Genomic DNA, 22282 nt, shown 5'->3' with positions numbered 1-22282 from the left:
TCTTCAAAAAGTAGAATAATTTTTGTTTGTTTTTGTTTTTTTTGCAGTACGCGGGCCTCTCACCGCTGTGGCCTCTCCCATTGCGGAGCACAGGCTCTGGATGCACAGGCTCAGCGGCCATGGCTTACGGGCCCAGCCGCTCTGCGGCATGTGGGATCTTCCCGGACCGGGGCACGAACCCGTGTCCCCTGCATCGGCAGGCAGACTCTCAACCACTGCACCACAGGGAAGCCCAAAAAGTAGAATAATTTTAATAAAAATGTTCCCTGATTTAAAATGTTTATAAGATAGGAACCTGAATTCCACTCCATCTGACCTGACATCGTCCTTTTTGATGACAGCTTTGAGTGTGTCTCCCATTTGTGGGCCTGGGAGGCAGTAAAACCTACCATTTACTAAACTTTGTTGTTCAACAAATAGGCACTGTTGTGGAGTACTTTACCCAGACTGTCTCACCCCCAGCAACCCTTGCAGGAGACACTGTTTTCCTTGTTTTATAGAGAGACTGAGGCTTAGAGAGGTAAAGTAACCTGTCCAAAGTTACATAGCTAGTAAGCAGCAGGACAAGAATTCAAATCCTGGTCATTGGATTCCGGAGCCAGGGCTCTTGGCCACCCCAGCAGCATTCATCTTGGGTTGAGGGAGGAGGGCAGTGATGTTTGTCAGAAATACACGCTCAGCCTCAACCCTCATCTGAGTTGATGAACAGACTCCAGCCCAGGCTGCCTGGCTCTGCATCCTAGCTCTGCCAGTTATTAGCTGGGTGACTTTATTTAACTTCTGTGTGCCTAAGCTTCCTCATCTGTAAGACAAGGACAGAAATAGTTTCTACCTTATTGTGGGGATTAAATGAGTTAATATTGTAAAGTGCTTAGAACACTGCCTGGCACATAATACGCACTATATAGGTGTTTGTTAAATTAAAAAAAAAACCAAGTAGAGAAAATACCACCTTTTGTGATTTGGCTCTGAAGAACGTTGACTGTGCCTACTTAACTTGGCCATATAGTCCATTTCTCTAGAGCACAGATTTTTTTAAAAAGCCCTTCATGCTGTGAAAGCCTCAGATGTATTACCACATTTAAAGAGACTATCAGGGGCTTCCCTGGTGGCGCAGTTGTTAAGACTCCGCCTGCCAACGCAGGGAACGTGGGTTTGAGCCCTGGTCCAGGAAGATCCCACATGCCGCGGAGCAACTAAGTACGTGTGCAACTACTGAAGCCCGCATGCCTAGAGCCTGTGCTCTGCAACAAGAGAAGCCGCCGCAACTAGAGAAAGCCAGCACACAGCAACAAAGACGCAACGCAGCCAAAAATAAATAAATAAATTTATTTAAAAAAAAAAGACTCAAACTGAAGAGGTTGCTGGTCACCCACCTATGGAGAGTCTTATCTCAGCAGTGCCCGAGGGCAGGGGTGGAGCCTTAGCTGGTCAGGACACATATGTGGATGCCAGAGCCTCCATCAGCAAGACAAGAAATCTTATACTTGTTGTGACGCTGAGCAGCTTTCTAACTGCTTATGTAGGGAGAATGCACTGACTGATCAATACTGAAGGCGTCACGTGCTATACTTTGTTACAGCTATTTCTTACTGTAAATTTTTAAAAGTGGTTTTGATATATTTTTGCTTCTGCCCTCAGGGAGAGAAGGTGCTAATAATTGTGCTGACACGGGCGTTTATAGTCCATGTGACATTTTTCTCATAGCAGGTTCACCATCAATGTCTGTTACATGCACAAAAGAATGGTTTGTTGACTAGGCTGGCATTGGGGGTGTCTGCCTGAGGGAATGGTGTTTCAGGGCTGGGTTTCGCTGAGCACAGAGTTGTCCTCTTAGCAGACAGACAGACTCAGTCTTTGGACAGCCCTACTGCCAGCACTACCAGGCAACTGGCCCCACTCAGCTCCTGCAGTTGTTATCAGGGTTACATGAGCTTGCTGTGTGAATGAGGAGAAACAGAAAAACAGTCACAGACTATTTAAAAATATATATTTATTAAAATATATTTCTTTTTAAATTCTCAAAGCTTCAGACGATCTTTCTTCTAGCCCACGAGGTACTTGAATGTAGACATTACAGTATACAGCAGTGATTTTCTCTCCCTGGGTCTTTTCTTTCCTTTTCTTGAAAGTGAAAAGGTTCACATATCTGAAGAGCCCCACCTAACTCTACTAGTGCAATGCTTTGGTTTGACTGCTTTATTGCATCTTCAGTCAGTACCCCCTGTGGCTTACTCAGTATTTTAAATGGATGAATCATGTTTCCCTACCAGATCATTATGGGTGAGCAGTAAGTAATAAATAAAGAACATTTGTATTGAATATTATTCAGTGCAGTTCTTGGTTTTGCATAGAAGGAGGATCAGGATAAGAGGGGGGAATTAAGGCCATGAAGAGCCCCCTGACACCTAAAGCCATTAAAGTATCATCTTCCTGCAGGCAGTGCTGTCTGATGGGAGGAGCTCACTCTATTTGGAGGATAGGTCAAAGCCTTGCTGACAGTCCTGCTTTTCTGCCCTTAGTCTGCTGTCACTCTCCCCCCAAGAAAGGGAAACAGGTCCTGCAGATGCTGCCATCATCATGAAACCTGCCCCCCGGGTTCTGGTCTCTCCGTCCACCCTCTGGTCACAGCACCCTTCTTAAGGCACAGAGACACTATGCTTGGGCCCTCTGCAGCCTGGCTGAGGAGCTACAGTGGCCTCAACTCCAGGGAGCAAGTGCTGGCTTCAGCTGAAAGTTTCCAGGAGCTGGGGATGCCGTGAGAACAGCCAACAGAAGAAAAAGGAGATGTGGGGCTGGAAGTTCAATGTCTGGAAGGAGGGGCCCCAGCTCTCTCCAGCCCCCAGAGCCTGCACAGCTGTCACCAGCTAAGTCATGCTGAGAAGTGGATAGGCTAGGTAGTAGCCCACACCTGAGCCCAGGACCACGCCGAAGAAAATCCAGGTGTTGTAGGACATAACAGCCAGCATCATGAAGTAGCCGATGACCACCTGAGCGACATGAAGTAGAGACTGGCCGAAGTGACACAAGAACCACCTGGATAAAAAGGAGAGCCAAGTTAATGTTGGTAATGAGCTGGAAGCTAGGAGTTGGTGTCAGGGAGTAGAAAGAGCAACTGAGTTACAGGACTAGCTTATTTATAATTTGTATGCTCAACCCAGGAGAGATTTCTTTTTAAAGAGACATATCAGAAAACAGTGATTGAGAGGGGAAGAGGGATCTGTGCAAGGAGTTTAGGATAATCACTTCTCCACCACATTTAGCTCTGAGCTTCCTGGTATCCAGGGCAAAAAGGAAAAATGAGATATGTAATCTGTCACATCTGACAAGGGATAATACAAAATCATCAGTAAGGCAGATTTTTTTCCCCTGAATCTACTGTGAGAGGCAGTATTACAATGGAAAGAGCATGGACTTTGTTGACAGATTAATTCCTAGCTCTGCCACTTACTAACTGTGGCTTAGCACAAATGTCTTAACCTATTTGAACTTAAATTTCCTCATCAGTAAAACAGGTAAGAAAATACGTCCCTTGCAGCGGGGTTGTGACTATTTGAGGCACTCATGTAAGAAACAGGCAGGCCCGTTAAGCACAGCTGGAGCTGCAGAGAGGGCAGAAGGGGGATCCTAAGTGGCTGTCCTATCAGAACAGGAAGGGAAGAAAGGAGAGAGAGGCCACCCCCGCCTCCACCACCAAGCTGGATATGTTGCTGACAGCAATTCTTATTTGTGGGGGGACAGCCACAGGTCCCATCTTGGGTTTGGAAGCCTTAGTGACCTAAGGAAGCCTGCTGAGATTTGGGGGAGGGCTGGGTGGACACCCCTGTTGCTAGACTGAGGCCTGCACCAAAGTCCTGAAGATTGGAGCCTCCCACGTGGCTGTTCAGAGAGCTCCAGCCTGGGCATTAGGAGACCTGGGCTCTAGCTCACGTCACTACTTACTAACCGTAAGCACTTCAGCAAGTCCTGGTCCTTCCCTGGGCGTCAATTTCCTTTCTGGGAAGTGGGGTTAAGTGCCCTGTGGGCCCAGGCTAGCTCTCAGGGTGAATGTGAGGACTCTGCCTTCCCCCCTCCCAACCCCCGCCGTCCCGAGCCTGTTACCTGAGGCGGGTTCTGCTGACGTGGGGGGAGTCTGAGCTTGTAGAATGCTGGTCTGTCTCTTCAATGAGCTGCTGGCTGGTGGAGATGGACAGGCTTGTCAGGGCCTGGTGGAGCAGCCTGGCTTTGCCAACCTTGATGCCTTCATACAACACAGCCAGGAGCAAGATGACCAACACCGAAAGGGCCACGCCTGTCAAAGGAGGCTGGGTTACAGAGGCCCAGCCAGGCAAGCACTGCTCCTCTTCTGGCAGCTTCCCCGGGGAACTGGCACAGGAGGCAAAAGGGTACCTCCCCCAGCCACTGTGAATCCATTCCTTCTCCCTCCCTCTCTCATCTTCTTCCCCACCCTCGCTGGGCTCAGAACTTCCTGTTGCTTTCCCCCTCCAGCCCTTTCTTGATGGGGGTGGCCTACTGGAGTGTGGCTTTGAGATCACGAAGAGAAGCTGCCCGGCAAAGCTGGGGGCCGGTGCCGGGGGTGGGGGGGATCGGCGGGAGCATGGTGAGGGGCTTGGTGGAGGGAGAAGCCATCTGTGCCCCACTGCTCCAGCTGCGCCCCAGCAGGCAGCCCAAGTCTCTGTGCTGACTTCTCGTTAAGGAAGAAGCATGTATAGCAAGTTCCTGTTTACGTGTGCATATACAGAAAAGTCTGGAAGGAAGGAGATACGATGAAGGAGTCATAATTATCTCAGCAAATTAGGATACAGTTTTTTATTTTCTGTTCACCGAATTTCCCTAAGTTTCTACTGTGTACTACTTTTGTAATAGTGGGAAGAAACCAGCTATTTTACAGAAAACATTTAAGTGCTTACTAGAACTGCTGTGCAAAATTAACTGCTAATTGCTACTTCTCTTTTACAAGTGGAGGGATACTAAGTGGTCCAGCTATAGTATTCTGGGGGGCCTCCAGGAGGAAATCATCTGCAAAAGATGCAGGTTTTTGAAATATAAAATTACAGGTAATTGCATGCACATGGTACAAATTCAAACAGTACAAAAGGGTATACAGTGAAAAGTAAGTATTCTTCCCAGCCTAGTCTCCCAAAACTCCAATGCCGCTGTCTAAAGCAGCCTCTGTGTATATAGCTTTCCAGGGATACTCAATGTATATATAAACCTCTGTCTAAATGACAGCACCCTATCTGTGCATACTCTGCAGCATCTGACATTGTCATCCAACTGTACATCGTGCATGAGTTCCCCTTAGTTCACACAGATCTACCTTATTCTCTGGCTTCGTAACATCTGTGATAGATTAGATTCTCCAAAGATGGCTACCTCACTGTATCTCACCCCACATGTTCATCTTACAATGTCAACACTCCCGCCATCAAGTGCTGTGGTCCACGTTCCCTCCCCTTTAGCCTGAGAAGACCTCTGTGACTGCCTCAAGCAGTAAAGGTGGAAGTGATGTTCTCTGATTTCCAAGGCTAGGTCTTAAAAACTAGGCATGAGTTTTTGTGGGGTTTTTTTGTTTTTTTTACCTTGTTCTCTTTCTTTTCTTCCCCCCCCCCCACCTTTTTCTCTTGGGACACTCATTCACTCTTGGAACCTAGCCGCCCTGCCACAAGGACCTCAGCTAACAACACCTGCTGAGAGTCCCAGCTTACAACCAGCACCAATCAGTAGACATGAGAGTAAGTCTTCAAGATGACTCCAGTTCCAGCCACTGTCTGATTATACCTGCATGAGAGACTTTGAGTGAGGCCTGCTTAGCTGAGCCCAGTCAACTCATAACCTTGAGAAAGAATAAAATGACTGCTGTTGTTTTTAAGCCACTAGGTCTACCCCACAGTAGATTACTGGAGTGGTAACAAATTGTAGGGAGGGCCATAGTTTATTTGATCAGTACCTGCAATGATGGACATTTGGGCTGCTTCCAGTCTATTTTTATTTTATTTTTTTGAAGGTACTCAACAAAATTTATTGAATGAATAAATTAAGAACTAAGAATTGACACTTCCAAAACACTGCAGTCTTTAAAATTGTTTTAAATGGACCTCAGCTGTGTAGAACTGGATTATTCATAATCTTTGCCTTTGCCACTATCATCACTGATGTAAGAACAGTCCTCTTGTAGTCACTTGTATTTTACAATCTGCCTAGCAAGCTATAGTTAACAAAATCACATGTACTATTTCAAAATAACTTGAGAAACATGTATTATTTCTATTAACAGATGTAATAACAGACTTCAATGCACTAAGTAACTGAATAAAGCTACTCAGCTAGGAAATATGCTACTCTGTTTGTAATGCCTGTGTTCCTTCTACTAATGTTACAATGCCTTTCATAGTCCATTCCCAGGTTTTAGAGATCCTGGTAGGTGGCTGATGTGTATTGAATATTGTGATCAATGCAATTTCCATCCATAGGTTGCCAGCAGAGATTATAAAACCAGAAAGTAAAAATGGCGACACGTGGAAGAACACAAATATGAATCAGGTCTAAAGGTATATAGGAGGAGAAAGTAGAAAGAGCTAGAAAGAGCTAGAAGGATTGGAGAGAATGGGCAAATGGGAGATGTGGGCTCCTAACAGAGATAACTGGATCATGGGAGTGAAAGCTCTCATCTCACCAGCCTATTTTTTAAATGCAAGTACTTAAGTGGAAATAAAACTCCATCATGAATTAGTGCCCGACTCTGCCTTTGCAAGTTAAAGGAATACTCTTCTCATCTGAGGTCAACGGCTGCAGCAGCTACTCTGGGCTTCTGATCTGATGCTGGACAGTGAACCCTGTATAAGGGAGGTGCTAAGAGGTAACAAGAGGCTTTGATCTAGTTCTGGCTCTGATGCTTACTTACTCTGTGTGACCCTGGACGAGTCTTTTCCCCTCTCTGGGCTTCAGTCCCCTCCCCTGTAATAGAGGGGAAAGCTGCACCTCCTAGCCTCTCTCTGGGCCTTTGTGAGCATCAGTGAGATAACAGAGCCCTTTGCAATCTGAAGGGCAGTGGTTCCAAATGGAATTATAAATGCAAAGTTCCCGCTCAATGTTTATGCAAGAGGAGTCAGGATCGCTAAACTGTCCACCGAGAATAACAATAACGAGAACCCAGGTTCCCACTGCCTGGAGGTACAAGGCTTCCCAATTCTTACCTGCAGGACTGTGGACACTCCAGAAATCAAAGAGAAGCACTACCTCATCTGAGAAGATGAAATGCATCTGAAAGAGAAGGGACTGCATCACAGGGGGCTTAGGGCAGTGGAAACTGTGTTCCCTAATGCTCTCCAGCAACCTCTTGTAAAGGCCCAGGAAAATGAGGTCACTGGACTTAAGTGCTGGAAGGGCCATTAGGGGTCATCAGGGCCAAATGAGGCCAGATAAGGCAGGGACTTGCCCAGGGTCCCACAGTGGGTCAGCAGTACAGCTATAGTTGAGCTGGCCCTGTTCCAGGTAGAAGTAAGGTGTTGGTGGGGAGTTGCCCATCCTCACTGGGCCAATTGGGTCACAGTGCTCTCAGGTCATGCTGAGATGACTCCCCTGTGCCCTCCAAAGCCAATGGGAGAAGCACTAGACTGAGGAATGACTACCTCTTCTTACCCCCTGGGCCCCAGCTGTTCTGCTCCAGCAATGTTTATCATGAAAGGGCCCAGGGACAGCTGTCTTCAGTCTGTACCGCCCACCTGTTGGCTTGAAATTCACTAAACATTTGCTGAGCCTAATTGTGTGCCCAACATTATGGACAAAGGTTAATGTCTCTGCCCTTGATGAACGCACAGTCTTATAGAAAGAATGAAGGTAGAAGCAATGCGTGCACAGCATCTGTCTGAAGGCTCTTCTTGAAAAGCAGCTGGTCCACCCTGTGTTCAGGGTGGCATCAAGGGCTTTTCATATATTATCTCATTTCACCAGTCTTCTGTGTGACAGGGCCAATTAGATCCAGCTTACAGGAAGGAAAACGGGGAACCAGGCTCTGAAAAGTTAAGTAATTTGCTGAAGGTCACAAAGCGAACAAGTTGGCAGAACTGGGATTCAAACTCGAGCCTAGTTAGATGCAAAGCCCTATCCATCTATCCTGCCTCTCAATGACCAAGAAAGGAGAACAAGATGGGAACTGAATGGTGATTCTAAATGCCCGTACCAGGCTTAATGACTATGTTTGGCAAGGTTAAAGCCAGAGAGATCAATCAGTTCACCCTCTCAAGGAACAGAAGTTTCCCTCTTGTCACAACGTAAGACCTCAGCCAGCAGAAGCAGCTCTAGAAACACTGTCAGTGCTCACCCAGCTGAGGAGATCCTGGCTGAGCTGGGGTCAGCTGGTGGAAGCCTTTGCCTTCAAAGACAATGGCCAAATATTAGAATCCTCAAACGCCAGAGCTAGAAGTGTCCTCAGAAAGTTGTTTTTTTTTAATTGAGATATAATTGACAAATAACATTAGTTTCAGGTGTACAACATGATTCGATATATGTATATATTGCAAAATGATCACCACAAGAAGTCTAGTTAACATCCATCAAGACAGTTACAATTTTTCTTTCTTGTGATGAAAACTTTGAAGATCTACTCTCAGCAACTTTCAAATACACAGTATTATTAACTAGTCACCATGGTGTTACATTACATCTCCAGGACTTAATTATTTTCTCAGAGAATTTTTAGTCCCCTGGTTTTCACTTTTTTTCCACGGGACACCAGCAAATAAAATCTTCCTTGTAACTCCACTATATAAAACGCAGGGCTCTGGGTGAAGAGGGGAGAGACATGGGAGCTCTGCTGAAATTCAGTGTGGAAAACATTGATCTAGTCCAATTCTAGTCCCTTTCTAACCCCTTCTCCTTTGCAGATGGGGAAAAGGAGTCCCAATAGGGGAATGGATTTGTCCGAGACCTCATAAGACGAAAATGGAAACCTAGGCAGTCTTTTAAAAATCCTGTTGAATAATTTTAAAATAAAAGTAGCTTTTTATCTCCCTAGTATGAAAGTGATACTGGCTCAATGTAGAAAGCTGAAACAATACCAAAAAGAAAGTAAAACTCATTTTGAGTCCCACTACCCAGGGACATGCCGTGTTAAAATTTCAAAGAGAATATCAGTTGAGGTGGCAAAATGTTCACAGAAGATTAATACGCAGAAACAAACGGGTACGAATAATCCTGTGAAATTCCATTTATACTGGAGGTGCGCTCATGCAATTTCAGAAGCCTCTGGCACCATCTCTGCAGGTGGGGTGGAGGGAGGTGCTTCTACCCCTTCTCTGAGTTCCTGTGATAAAGCAGTTGGCATGACTGGAATGTCCCCTGTGGCTAATTAATCAGAGAGGTTCCATAACTGGGTTCCTTCTGTCATCCTTGGGCCTGAGCCAGCTATCTCTGGGGCCCCAAACAGTTTTTGCAATAGACCTGAACACCCACCAAACAGTACAATTAATTCAATCAATAAGCATTGCTGTGCTGGGGATGCAGGTGCTGGAGATAGAGAGATAAATGAGGCAAGTCCTTGGCCCCCAAGGAGCTAGCATCTGTTACGGGAGAGGGAGTGAACAGATATTACAACGGGGTGTATGTATTCAGCAAGGGGGAGAGGCACAGGGGAGCCAGCTGGGGTACTGGGGATGAAGACCCCTGGGGGACACCTAACCCATCCAGTGAGGCAGGTGGCTAGGACATCTTCTGAAGCAGGAGGCAGCTAGGGGAAGATGGACAGTCCAGTATTTCCAAGCTGAAAGTGTCCATACAGAGTGTCCACCCCACTGGGGAGTAAGGAGCCAGGGAGGGACAAAGACTCACCTCTCTTGCCTTTTCACAGCAGACAAAGATTCAAATCAGCACACCCTGACTTGGAGCTGCAGTTTTCAGTTAAATAGTCCCGTGGTCAGATATGCAAGGGGCGGGCCTCTCATCCTGTTTCACTGCTTAGGATAAATCCGGGCCTCCAGTAGCTGAGTTATCTGCTCCTTGTTCAGGGCCCCACCCTGCTAGGGAGGGGCTGTGGTGAAGAAGAGAGCAATCATGGGACTTGCTTTCTTCTTTATTTTCTCATTTGGGGTTACTTACACTTTTGCCCTCAGTTATAACCCGAAGAGTTTAGAGGAAGATTAAGGTCGCTGTCCTGCCGCTGACTGGGGATTTTTTTTTTTTTTAATTATTTGTCCGCGCAGAGTGGCATGTGGGATCTAAGTTCCTCGGCCAGGGACGGAACCCACGTCCTCCGCATTGGAAGCGCAGAGTCTCAACCACTGGACCACCAGGGAAGTCCCTGGGTAACTTTTCACATAAGCTCTTCCCATCCGTTTCCCCTTTTAGAGGACCGGCAGGAGGTGGGTGTGTGCGTTTGACTAAATGACGTGCATTGGCTTCCTGAATCTTCAATTCTTCGACATTCTCCATGGGATGAAGAAAATTGCGTATATGATTTATTCAAAGACCAAAGAGGTTTGCAAGCTGTCATTCTCTCCAGCCCAGGTGAACTCTACCAAGAAAACTAGTTTATCTGAAACGCTATTTCTAACCCAAGTGTAGGGAAGATGGAAAGTAGCTGGCTCTGGTTTTTTTTTTCCCCAAAAGAATCAGACCACGAACTTGCCAAGACAGGGAACCGGCCCGGGGGTGTGTGCGCGCCCGGCCTCAGGCTGAAATGCTCCGGGCATTCCCTCTTCGTGGGAGCCTTCCCAGAATCTCTCCCAAGTCACTGCGCCCAGAGCTGGGGACCCTCAACTCCGTCTTCACCCACCGCGCCCCGACCCTCAGCTGCCCCACAGCTGCGCGTAATGACTGCTCGTCGAGCCGGACTGACTCCCAGCAGGAGGGACAAATAAAAAGGAAACCCCAAAGACGCGGCCGGCGCTGCCTCTCGCGTGCCCCCAGCCCTGTTCCCGCGGTTGACAAGGTTGCCAACACACCCCCTCACCGGCCCTCGGCCAGGGGCGGCGGGCACCTCGGGATGCCAGAGGTCGGCTGCTCCTGGGACCCCGCCCCAGCGCCCACCCCGCGTCCGCTCCTCTCGGCGGCGCCCGGACTCACCGCCATGGTGAGCAGGCTGGGCGGCCAGGCCCCGGAGCCGCCTCTGCTCGCTCGGGTCTCCGGGCTCCAAGTCCCGCCTGCAGCCGCCGGGATCGCAGCAGAGGCCGCGCAGTCACGTGGCCGGGGCGAGGCGCGCGCGGGCGCCTGGGAGTTGTGGTCCCCACGGCGCGCCGCACTCAGCGCGTCCTCGGGCGCACCCACGTGCCGGACCCCCTGCCGAGCCCCAGGTCCCAAGCCAAGCGGGTCGCTGGGCCAGAGCCGCCAGCACAGCGGACTCCCTCCTGCCTTCCGTTTGGCCCCATTCTGTTTTGCACTTGACTTCGCAATTATCATAAAAAGATTTATTGCTTGTTATAATAAACCGTACGAAGCTTAACACATGTTGAGTTATATATTGAAGAGTCCATCCTATGGACTTAATAGAAACAAATTAGAAGTAAATTAAAGAAATTATGCCCTAGGCTTTTAATGTAGCCATTCTTCTTTTTTTTCTTTTCCAATCTGATAAGTGAAAAGCAATACACAGTTGTAAATTTAATTTGTATTGCTTTGATTACTAGGATGGGAAACTTTTTTCTTATTGGTATTTCTACTTTTCTGTATTGTTTGTCCATTCCACCCATTCAGTTTTTTGCGGAAGTTTTATAGGGGATGAGGGACTTTTAACAGTATTTAATTTAAAATATATTTAGTATCCTAAATATATTTAGAAGAACTCTTTGCCAGTCCTTCTATGAGGAAAGTGGCTTCTTAGGGAAACCTTTCCAGAGACCTTGAACCTTACTAGCAAACCTTGAACCTGGAGTGTGACCTCAGTTCAAATCCTGAGCCAGCAAGAACTGGCTATGGGACCTCCAGCAAATGGCTTTATATTTTGAGCCTTGGTTTCCTGGTCAGTCAGTAAAATGGAAAGAATAGTAGAATCTATGTCATAGAGGTACTGTAAGGCTTAAATGAAGTCTTGTGTGTTAAATTATCAGCATAGAACCTGGCAGTGGGAGCTTGCTCAAAAAATGATAGCCATTGTCATCGTTAGCAGCAAATATTTCTGTTCTGTTGTAACTGAGTGGGACCCTATGGGGCCTTCCAGGGACAGACCCCTCCCAGCATGTCCTCTGTCTGCCTCTTCTTTGTAGAAAAGCTTTAGTCTCCTAAGCCTCCCCTGACTCAAGAATTAGTGATTGAAAGGGTGAACATGTAGTGACAAAAATAGCAGTTGGGCCAGGAGAAACAGGTAAGAATTTAAACAGTAAATCAGCCATGTGGCAGCCACAGAATCTTTTTAATTCCTCCCTGAAGTACCTAGATAACAGTATCTGATGCAAATTTCTTGAGTTGTTTTACCCCAACTAACAGAAGTTGACTACTAGATGATCGTGAGCATGGAACCCCCAGACCCACTGGAGCCTGAGGATTAATAATGTTGACCCCTGTGACACCAACCTGTTACCTCACCATCAACCAATCAGAGAATTGTGCACCAGCTGATCACACACCCTGCGATGCCCCTCCCTCACCTTGCCTTTAAAAATGCTTCCCTGAAGCCCATCGGGGATTTTGGGTCTTTTGAGCATGAGTTGCCCTGTTCTTCTTGCTCGGCCCTGCAATAAACTTATGTCTGCTCCAAACGCCGACGTTTTGGTTTCTTTGGCCTCAGTGTGCGTCAGGCACACGAACTTGGGTTCAACAACACTAAGAGAGGAAGCCACTTCAAAGGTCAAGCCACTTGCTCAAGGTCACACAGCTTCTAAGGGCCTCAATCTGAAAGACAGTGAGGGTTGAGGGAAATCAGGGATTGGGGCAGCCTCGGGGAAAGAGTACAGGGCCAGCACTGTGAGGAGGTCTGGGAGGGAGGGCCGCTGCTGTCAGGGATGTGCTAGGTGCCATGGAGAAAGCAATGGGGAGAAGAGGTATTCTTGAAGCATCTGGACTTGAAGGGCTTGGTGATTTGGGTGTAATTTCTCACCTCTCTGGGTCTTACCTGGGCAACAGAAATAAGAAGACTTGACCTTCACACTGGCAGGCACCCATGCACTCCCCCACTCCCCCAAACCCCATCAAAGGATTTTCAACACAGCTTTATTCATTTACTATTTTTGTTAGCTTTGTTACAATCTGATGACCTTCACACTTTGTTCTCACTTCCTCGGGTGTGTTACGATTCTAACAGTCCTGAAGTTCTGAAGTGACCCTTTTCTTTCTGAGCCACCAGAGACTCCCCTCCTCTGCCTCCCAGGCAGGGAACAGAATCCCAGCTCATAAGATAATACCACAGATGGCCAAGCCTTGGTCCATGGCAAGAGATTCTTTCCATATTCCGTACTTGACAACCTGTAGACTCCCCTCCTCCCGAGGAGCAACAGAGTCTGCCCTTGTCTTTCCAGTGCACACCCAGAGCCCTGGGACAGAACAGAATCCTCAGCCAAAAAAGATGGTGCTGCCTCGGGTGCCACAGAGATCAGCCAGGGGCCCTTTAAATTGGGTGCTCAGCTCATGCGTGTCAGTTGGTGGAGGGGAAATCCAACTAGTCATTTCTCCTTTTGAGGCTCAGTAGAGGAACTTGAGTTCTCATGAAAAGCCTACATGCACAAAATATTACTTCTGCAGAATATCTGACCTTGATGCACAGATAAGGCTGTGTGACCCCATGGGCACCGCTCTCCCTCTCTGGAATGGATGACCTCTAACTGCCCCTTCACATGCTGATGATCTGCAGTTATAAGTGAGCTTGAGTTTGGGGTTGAACACTCTATGGCTAGGATTTTAGCATGTTTTCCATGTAGCTCCATCCAGCTAACCTCCCCTGTTCTTCCACAAACCTCTAGTATTTTATTTTACTTTGTTTTATTTTATTTTATTTATTTTTTTTGCATGGCGGCTGTGCCGTGTGGCATCCCTAGCTCCCCGACCAGGGATCGAACCCGCACCCCCTACATTGGAAGCACGGAGCCCTAACCACTGGACCACCAGGGAAGTTCCAAACCTACTATTTTATATTTATGCTCTGAGTAGCATAATGTATAATACATACATAATACATAACACAGCATTATGCATCTGGTTGTGCGGCACAGGGAGAGTATGCACATCAGAGGTTGATCAGAGTGTAGAGACAGAGTCTGTGTGTGTGTGTGTGTGTGTGTGTGTGTGTGGCATGGACTTTGTGAGGTTGGGAAAAGCAGGAGCCAGGCCACTGACAACCTGAAGGCCGTGTGTAAAGTGAGGAACTTATTCTGGGACAGAGAATCACCAAAATGTTTGTTTTTTTAGAAGATGTTGGGGGTAGGAGTTTATTAATTAATTAATTAATTTTTGGCTGTGTTGGGTCTTCGTTTCTGTGCGAGGGCTTTCTCTAGTTGCGGCAAGTGGGGGCCACTCTTCATTGTGGTGTGTGGGTCTCTCACTGTCGCGGCCTCTCTTGTTGCGGAGCACAGGCTCCTGGCGCGCAGGCTCAGTAGTTGTGGCTCACGGGCCTAGTTGTTCTTCGGCATGTGAGATCCTCCCAGACCAGGGCTCGAATCCGTGTCCCCTGCATTAGCAGGCAGACTCTCAACCACTGCGCCACCAGGGAAGCCCACCAAAGTGTTTTTAATGTATGTTTTTCTCCCTGCGGTTTCCCTTTTCTTTCCCAAATGTCACTCTTAGTGAAGTCTACCCTGACCACCTGATTTAAAACTACAATCCTTCTTGTATCCTTCACCCTGCTTACTCTCCTTTGTTTTTTTCCCATGGTATGCATCACCGTGTAGCATCCTGTTTAATTTTGTTATTTATTCTTCCTTTCTCTGCACTCATATGCAAGTTCAAGGAAAACAGAGATTTCTGTGTTTTTATTCAAGAAGGCACTCCCAGTCCCGTAAATAGTTCATGTCACAACACAGACTGTCCATTAACAATCATTGAATGAGTGAATGAACCCCAGCAGGCACACGTTCTGTGCTTCATTGCTTCAGAGGAAGGAAGTGGCAGAAACAGAGGCAGCCTCCATGAGACTGTGGCAGGTTTGGGGCGGTTTGTGGGAGAAGTTAGAAAGTAATTTGTGGAGCAGCATGAGGTAAAGCGGGGTTCCCTTCCCCAACCCACAGAATACCTCAGCCTAGAAGAGGGAGCCTGAAGCGAGGGGCCTCTGGATCACCAGGGGAAGGCCCTGGAGGGAATGGCGACAGACAGGACAGAGGGCCATGCCCCAGCTTGGGGAAGGAGCAACTGAGAGGTCAAGAGACCTTGCAGTCGGAACAATGATAGCAAACCCAAGTGTGGCCCTGCCTCCTAAAATCATGGACCAGGGGTAGAGAGACCACCGATCATACAAATAAACATACAACCTGTTTAGAGGGGGTTAAAAAAAGATGAGCGCTTCTTTAGGAAGCCCTGGTCTTGAGTTGTGAAGTCTTAGGAAAACTTAAACAGAGGACAGGCAGGTGGGAGACAGATCCCTGGAGGGCACCCTACCTTTCAGCCCTCTCCTTTGCTCATGTCTGGGCTGTGACTCCCTTTCACCGATCACCTCAGGCGTTTAGATCAGCCTGATTCCTCCTGGGTAAACATGGAGCAAGTCCCCCTGCAATCACTTTCTCTCTGTTTGCAAAGGCTCTCGCTGTTAACCTGGATTCTTGAAGCAATCCAGGGGCCAAAAGGCCAGACGTGGCCACCCAGAGAGGGGATAGGACTTCCCAGAGTCTACAGTGAGTCTGTGGCAGACAAAAGCCCCCCCAACTTGCACCTGGCCCAGCACTGTGTCCCACTGTGGAAGGCTGTGAGCAGCTGTTACAACCTCAGACTAGTGTGTGCAGGATGCGGGATGAGACCTCCCCGCAACTACAGTGGGAAAAGGGGCCCCGGGGAGGTGCACACATTTTACCCAAATGTACCTGAGATGCTTCCCGAGATAACCCCAAACAGGGCCTTGAGATCCCATGCTTTACTTGCACCGTGTCTTTTTGTTTGTTGGTTTTGTTTTTTGAGGGTACTAAATCGTTTATTGATTACACATGATAATGGATGATACACAAGCTTCATTCCCATCTGTAACTTTATCTGGTACCATAATTCAATTTAGATAGTTTGCATGGGATGTGCCAACAATCATATGAATAACAAAAAAATTCCATGACTTTGCTTGGGTGACCCTTTTAATGGTGAACTCCGGGTTACAGCACAGTAACTCTCAGTTCAACTACACCAAGGTTTCTGAAGACAATGGCTTCTCCATCCAAGCAGGTTGTAATAGAACCTGGCATCACCCTGAAGGAATTCTTAGTTCACACTGTTGGGGTAGTTTACCAAAATGGCCTCAGAGTAGACTAACTTTACGCAGCGCATTAAAAAAAAAAGACACATTTATTCAGTGTCATGATCAGACTATTACACTGAGCAATCAACAGCATGGGTGCAAAAAAAAAAAAAAATCTACGTTAAAACCCTTCGTTGGAATGCTTGGCTCTTTCCACAGAACAGAAACTAAAATAACCTGTTATACAGTTAGTCACAAATACAGTCTTTGAGGGTTTTTTTTGTCCGTACACATGAGTATGGTCTCAAACGTGTCTGCTTTGTAGCAGCGAGGCCCTGCCACCACTGTGCTTGGCTGAGCTCACAAATCTGTGTTCACAAACCTGTAGCTTCCCTGTCACTTGTCTGGCTCTCCTCTCCTGCTAAGCTTTGCAGTTAAAACCTTCTGCCATCGCCATAGCTATTGCTGCTGCTGGAACCACCATAGCCACCTTGGTTTCGTGGTTTGACAAAGTATTGGCCTCCACCACCATAGGGGCCAGAGCTTCGGCCTCCAAAGTTTCCTCCTTTCATGGGTCCAAAATTTGAAGATTGATTGCTGTAATTGCCAAAATGATTGTAGCTTCCGCCAGCTCCAAAATTGCTTCCATCATTACCGAATCCGTTATAACCGTCCCCACTGCCACCATAGCCACCACCACGGCGGCTGCCACCAAAGCCACCCCGACCTATGAACCCACTTCCGTGACCACCACCAAAGTTTCCAGAACCACTTCAACCTCTTTGGCTGGATGAAGCACTAGCCATCTCTTGCTTAGATAGGGCTTTCCTTTCTCCACAGTTGTGACCATTCACTGTGTGCTATTTCTTTTTTTTTTTTTTTTGGCTGCATTGGGTCTTCGTTGCTGTGTGCAGGTTTTCTCTAGTTGCAACGAGCGGGGGCTACTCTTCGTTGTGGTGCACAGGCTTCTCATTGTGGTGGCTTCTCTTGTTGCAGAGCATGGGGTCTAGGTGCACGGGCTTCAGTAGTTGTGGCACACGGGCTCAGTAGTTGTGGCTCACAGGCTCTAGAGTGCAGGCTCAGTAGTTGTAGCGCACAGGCTTAGTTGCTCCGCGGCATGTGGGATCCTCCCGGACCAGGGCTCGAACCCGTGTCCCCTGCATTGGCAGGCGGATTCTTAACCACTGCGCCAGCAGGGAAGTCCCAATGTGTTCATTCTTGAAGCCGCGGTTGAGGAGGTAACACCTCTAAGAATTCTTAGGCACAGGCTCTCTGCCCAACTTCACAGGGACCCTGGACTTGTCTTGATGGGCTCCTTTGACACCTCTATGAGGTTGTCCACTCCAACTGCCAAGGGCTCCCAGGCCCTGCACACCTGCCTCCTGCAGGAAGACTGAGGGGCCCCGAAGACTTTCCATCAAGTTGAAGTTAGCCCATGATGTCATGTCCCAACAGTGACTCAGAGGCAAATCTAAAAATGAGATAATAAGCAGTTGGTACTTTATTTGTTTGCTCAGACATCTTGTACTGTTTGGTTTGGTATTGCAAAACAAAGAACCACATGGAAGTTGACAGTTCAGGGAGATTTTTTGCTGTGAGTACACAGACATCCAGGCAGCTTTCCCAAACATGCCTGAATGTCCCCTTCTGAGAACTCACAAGTGACTGGCAGGGAGAGGGCAGCAGAGCATTGTGGATGAGGGGCCACCTGTACGTGGATCAGGACGTGGATGTGCGTATGGTGAGTGTGTGTATATGTCAGAGTACGCATGATTGAGCATGTGTGTAACTGTGCACGTGCATTGGGTAGATTTATGATTCTGTACTTGTGAGTGTGAGTGGCAAGTCTCTGTGTGAGCTAATGTGTGAGTTGAGAATGTGGGGAAATGTTGGACTGGTGTGTGTGTGTGTGTGTGTGTGTGTGTGTGTGTGTGTGAACATGTAGGCACTTCAAATGATGGGGGAAAGGAGGAAGGGCTGGGTGCTCACTGTTGGCCATGAGAAAGCCCGCAGGAAGTAAACCTGGGACACGAATGCTGCAGGGTTGACGGGAAACCACCTCTCTGGTCCCTGACTTGGAAAGCCCCAGGGCTGGCACTGCTTCCAGTTGGAGCCAGGGGTTGATTACAATGTACCTCTCGAGATCCAAGGCCAGTCTGTCCAGGTTCCTACTCTCAGACCCGCATTTGAAAGCCTCCTCTTATTTTTTTGTGCCCTGAGACTGTCTCCATCTGCAGGCCCCTGCCTCGTTTGCAGAGGGGGAGATGGGGTTGTCACCTTCCAGAAAGCAGCCTAGAGTTGCTTCTGTATAAGTGGGTTGAGCACAAGAACCAGGCAAAGAGGTCACCTGGCCTGTCTCTCCAGTCACAGAGAGATACCTGGTTCTAGAAAACTATAATCAGAGCTCCAGGGAATTTGAAGGAGCAAGGATACGTCTTTTTCTTTCAGAGGGGTAAACGGTAAGGGATGTCCCCCCTGAACTGAGACTCAGGAGGCCTGACTCCAGACTGTGCTATTGCCCTAGTAACTCAGGAAAGTCATTTCCCTCCTCTGGGTGTCTGTAGGAATAAAGATCATCTACAACACAGAATCTCTAAATTTTCTTCTTTTCCAAGTGGTTAGCACATGGTATTTTAATGATCTGTAAACTTATCTGTCTCCCCCACTAGAACCTAACAGACTGTTCCTGTCCCCCTGACCCCCATTCATACGTTGAAGCCTTAGCCCCCAACGTGATGGTATTTGGAGATGGGGCTCTTAGGAGGTAATTACGTTTAGATGAAGTCATGGGGTAAGGCCCCTATGATGGGATTAGTGTAATTATAAGAAGAGAAAGAGAGACCGGAGCTCTCTTGCATGCGCTCTCTCTGACTCTCTCTCTCTGTCTGTCTCTCTCTCTCCGCCATGTGAGGACACAGCTAGAAGGCAGGTGTCTGCAAACCAGGAAGAGGATTCTCACCAAGAACCAAATCTGCTGGCTTGATCTTGGACTTCCCAGTCTCCAGAACTGCGAGAAATAAAAGTCTGTTGTTAAGTTACCCAGTCTATGGTATTCTGTTATAGCAGCCCAAGCTGACTAATGCAAACGTGGAGTTTTCGTCAGTATTTCCAGGGCTTGCCTGAGTTTCTGGCATATATTTAAGGATGGCAATAGCAATAATGGAATCTAGAGTTATTGTACATTTCCTGTACCTGGTTCTATGCTGACCACTTCACACAGATTATCTTTTCTAATCAGCATAATAACTGATGATGTGGATGCCATGATGATCCCCATCTTTTCAGAGAGGCCAAATAGCTTGCTCAGGACACCCAGCTGGTAAAGGGAAGACCCCAAGCAGTCTGATGCCAGAGGCCCCCTTCTTAGGCATAAACAAAATCACCTTCCTTAGGAGGCATATCACAGTGCTCAATAAATGAGGATTAAATATTGTTTGAGTTGGGCTTCCCTGGTGGCGCAGTGGTTGAGAGTACGCCAGCCGATGCAGGGGACGCGGGTTCGTGCCCAGGTCCGGGAAGATCCCACATGCCACGGAGCGACTGGGCCCATGAGCCATGGCCGCTGAGCCTGCACGTCCAGAGCCTGTGCTCCACAATGGGAGAGGCCACAACAGGGAGAGGCCTGTGTACCGCAAAAGAAAAAAAAAATATTGTTTGAGTGAAAGAAGCTGTTCCCTGCAGTTGAATGCCCTCCCCTTCCCAGTCTGCCAAATCCCTTTTCAGGGCTCAGTTTCCCTGACTCAGGGAAGGACACAGTACTGTCTTGTGGATACCTTTTTTTAAACAATTTTTGGTGCTTTTTCCTTATTCTTACCTTAGTGATCTCTGACTTAGTTCCTATATGCCTTTGTGGGCTCCTCCAGGATGGACCTGTGTCTTACCTACTTCTCTATTCCCAATCCACTACCTAGATGTTTCTAGGCATATGGTAGGTGCTCAGTTGATACTGGGTTGACTGACTAACAAAAAGCCAAGGACGATTTCTGAAAATTTCCCCAAAGTGACCACATAATTAACATATAAAACCACTGACCTATGGAATCATACATGCAGAACAAAATGTGTAAGTAGAGTTATGGGGAAAACACATTTTTCCTAAAGCAACTCTCAGTCTTTCCTCAATTTTGACTTTCAGAAATAATGCATAATTTAATAAGGTATTATTAATTTACTCAGTGAGGTATAATGTACACTTTGATGAGTTTTGACAAATATATACACCTGTAAAACTATCACCCCAAAGAAGATATAAACTTTTCCAACATCCTAAAAAGTTACTTTGTGTCCCTTTCTAGATAATGCTTCCCACCCCTTGCCCTCTACAAAAATTGTTCTGATTTTTATCACTATAGTTTAGTTTGTCTGTCCTAGAACATCATCTAAATGAATCATACAGTGTATACTCTTCTGTATGTGGCTCTTTTCGTAAACCTAATGTCTCTGAGTTCATCCATGATGTTGTCTGTAGTTCATTCTTTACATTGCTGAATAGTATTCACTGTGTGGATATATTATTTCCTGTCAATATAAATTTGGGTTGAACATGAACTATCATGTACAAGTGATTTTGTAGGCTTATGATTTCATTTTTCTTGGGTAAATACCCAGAAGTGGAATTGCTGTGTCAGGCTATTTTCTTAGGTACCCAGAGTCCTTTGTAATTGTTAGAAACAAATTATTTTTCAGAAATGTGACCACTTAACATGGCACATCATCATCATAAGGGCTGGAGATTTCCTGGAGCACGAATGCTTCGTGTTCCTTTAATTGGCACACGAGGCAGTATATTCAGGGCTCCGAGTAGGCACAGAAAAAAGAGAACAGAGAAAGAGTATGACCTGTTCACGGAACTGTATGAAGTTTCTCAGAGCACTTATGGTTTGAGCAGAGCAATGGAAGATGCTAAAATCACTTGGCCGTTGCAGACCTTTGGAGTAAAGACTTCGACAGGATTAAGAGGGACTCAGACCACATGTTGGGTATTGGCTAAGCCATGTCCTACCTGTGTGACCTTATACAAAGTTGCACAACTACCTCTGCATCTCAGTTTCTAGCTTGTAAAATGAGAGGAAAACCTTGTGAAACAAAGACAGACATTCTCTGCCCCCTGCACAGGAATGCTGTAAGGATGAGCTAAGATAAAATCTACCTGTCTCACCTTGATAAACTGTAAAGTGCTGTGCAATGTGAGATGGCACCATGCGGGGAGAAGCGGGAACACACACAGAGCTCGCTTTGTGCTCCGATGACTGGCACTTATTGCCAGGAGGACTCAGCTGCCCTTCTTTCAGGAGACTGCGGGCAAGGTCAGACACACGGTGACAGTAACTCTTTGTGAGTTGCCAGCTGGACCCGGGTACCTCTCTCCATTGTGTTCATCTCTGCAATGGGGGACTGTCAGGCTCTTTATTCCTTTACACCTGCAGGAAAATCGTTCCCCAAATCGCAGCCACCTCCCCACCCTCCACACAGTATGTCTTCAACAATTTTGTCCCTCGCTGATCTTTATCACCCAACTTATTCTCGGTCCACCACTGCAGATGACCTAAGGTGACTATTTTATGGAAAGTCTGTCTGGGGTAGTTCTAGCCAAAGACCTCAGGAAGGGATCTTAACTGGAGATAAAAAGGTGAACGCAGGCAACGTCACATACCAGCTGTATTTATTGAGAACTTACCTCTGAGTGCTAAGCGCTCATAACATTTTATGAGTTGGGCACTATTATTACCCTTAGTTTACAGATAAGGAGCATGAGGTAGGACTAGGAGTCTTAGAAACTGAGGATTCCATTGTTGTCACTACCAAGGCTGCTGCCAGGTCACATGATCTTGAGCCTCAGTCTCCCTACCAGTAAGATGACAGTGAGGACTACCTCCCTTTAATTTTAGACATCTTTTCCAGCATCAACATCCTGTGAGTCCGTGTCTGATTTTGAATGAGTCAAATAGCCCCTCTGAAACTGTTTTCTCATCTGTAGAATGGGCAGAA

At 47.2% G+C, this 22282-nt stretch overlaps 2 protein-coding genes across 8 annotated transcripts in view; one reads left to right on the top strand and one right to left on the bottom strand.

Annotated features, from left to right (window-relative positions):
- Positions 1-7118, top strand: part of FKBP15 (FKBP prolyl isomerase family member 15) — a 61863-nt gene extending 54745 nt beyond the window's left edge. The window contains exon 29 of one of the 2 annotated variants that reach the window (XR_012332643.1): positions 5655-7118. The gene's annotated coding sequence lies outside the window, so the exon portion shown is untranslated. Of the gene's footprint in view, positions 1-47; positions 2141-5654 lie in introns of those variants that run through there. The other variant, XR_012332644.1, reaches the window with a different exon arrangement.
- SLC31A2 (solute carrier family 31 member 2) lies at positions 1974-11179 on the bottom strand. 6 transcript variants are annotated; one of them, XM_073806443.1, is made up of 6 exons: positions 11062-11179; positions 9829-10027; positions 8324-8374; positions 7197-7263; positions 4102-4291; positions 1974-3036 (listed from the first exon to the last, which is right to left on the bottom strand). In XM_073806443.1, exons 4-6 carry the CDS (start codon positions 7261-7263, stop codon positions 2868-2870), a joined length of 426 nt encoding a protein of 141 aa, XP_073662544.1. In that variant the 5' UTR covers positions 8324-8374; positions 9829-10027; positions 11062-11179; the 3' UTR covers positions 1974-2867. The 6 variants fall into 6 exon arrangements, with proteins under 6 accessions (XP_073662544.1, XP_033714304.1, XP_073662542.1 ...); XM_033858413.2 differs by having other exon boundaries at positions 7197-8374; XM_073806441.1 differs by lacking the exon at positions 8324-8374.
- Positions 11180-22282: the final 11103 nt, after the last annotated feature.

The sequence above is a fragment of the Tursiops truncatus genome, chromosome 6 (assembly GCF_011762595.2).
Source record: "Tursiops truncatus isolate mTurTru1 chromosome 6, mTurTru1.mat.Y, whole genome shotgun sequence".
NCBI lineage: Eukaryota > Metazoa > Chordata > Mammalia > Artiodactyla > Delphinidae > Tursiops > Tursiops truncatus.
This window is presented reverse-complemented; position numbering and strand designations above follow the sequence as displayed.

Coding starts and splice junctions, on each gene's coding strand:
- SLC31A2 (XM_033858413.2), bottom strand. CDS start 7,392: ATGGCCCTTCCAGCACTTAAGTCCAGTGACCTCATTTTCCTGGGCCTT. Junction 4,292..7,196: donor GAGTGTCCACAGTCCTGCAG/GTAAGAATTGGG, acceptor CTCCTTTGACAG/GCGTGGCCCTTTCGGTGTTG. Junction 3,037..4,101: donor GTCAGCAGAACCCGCCTCAG/GTAACAGGCTCG, acceptor CTTTTTATCCAG/GTGGTTCTTGTGTCACTTCG.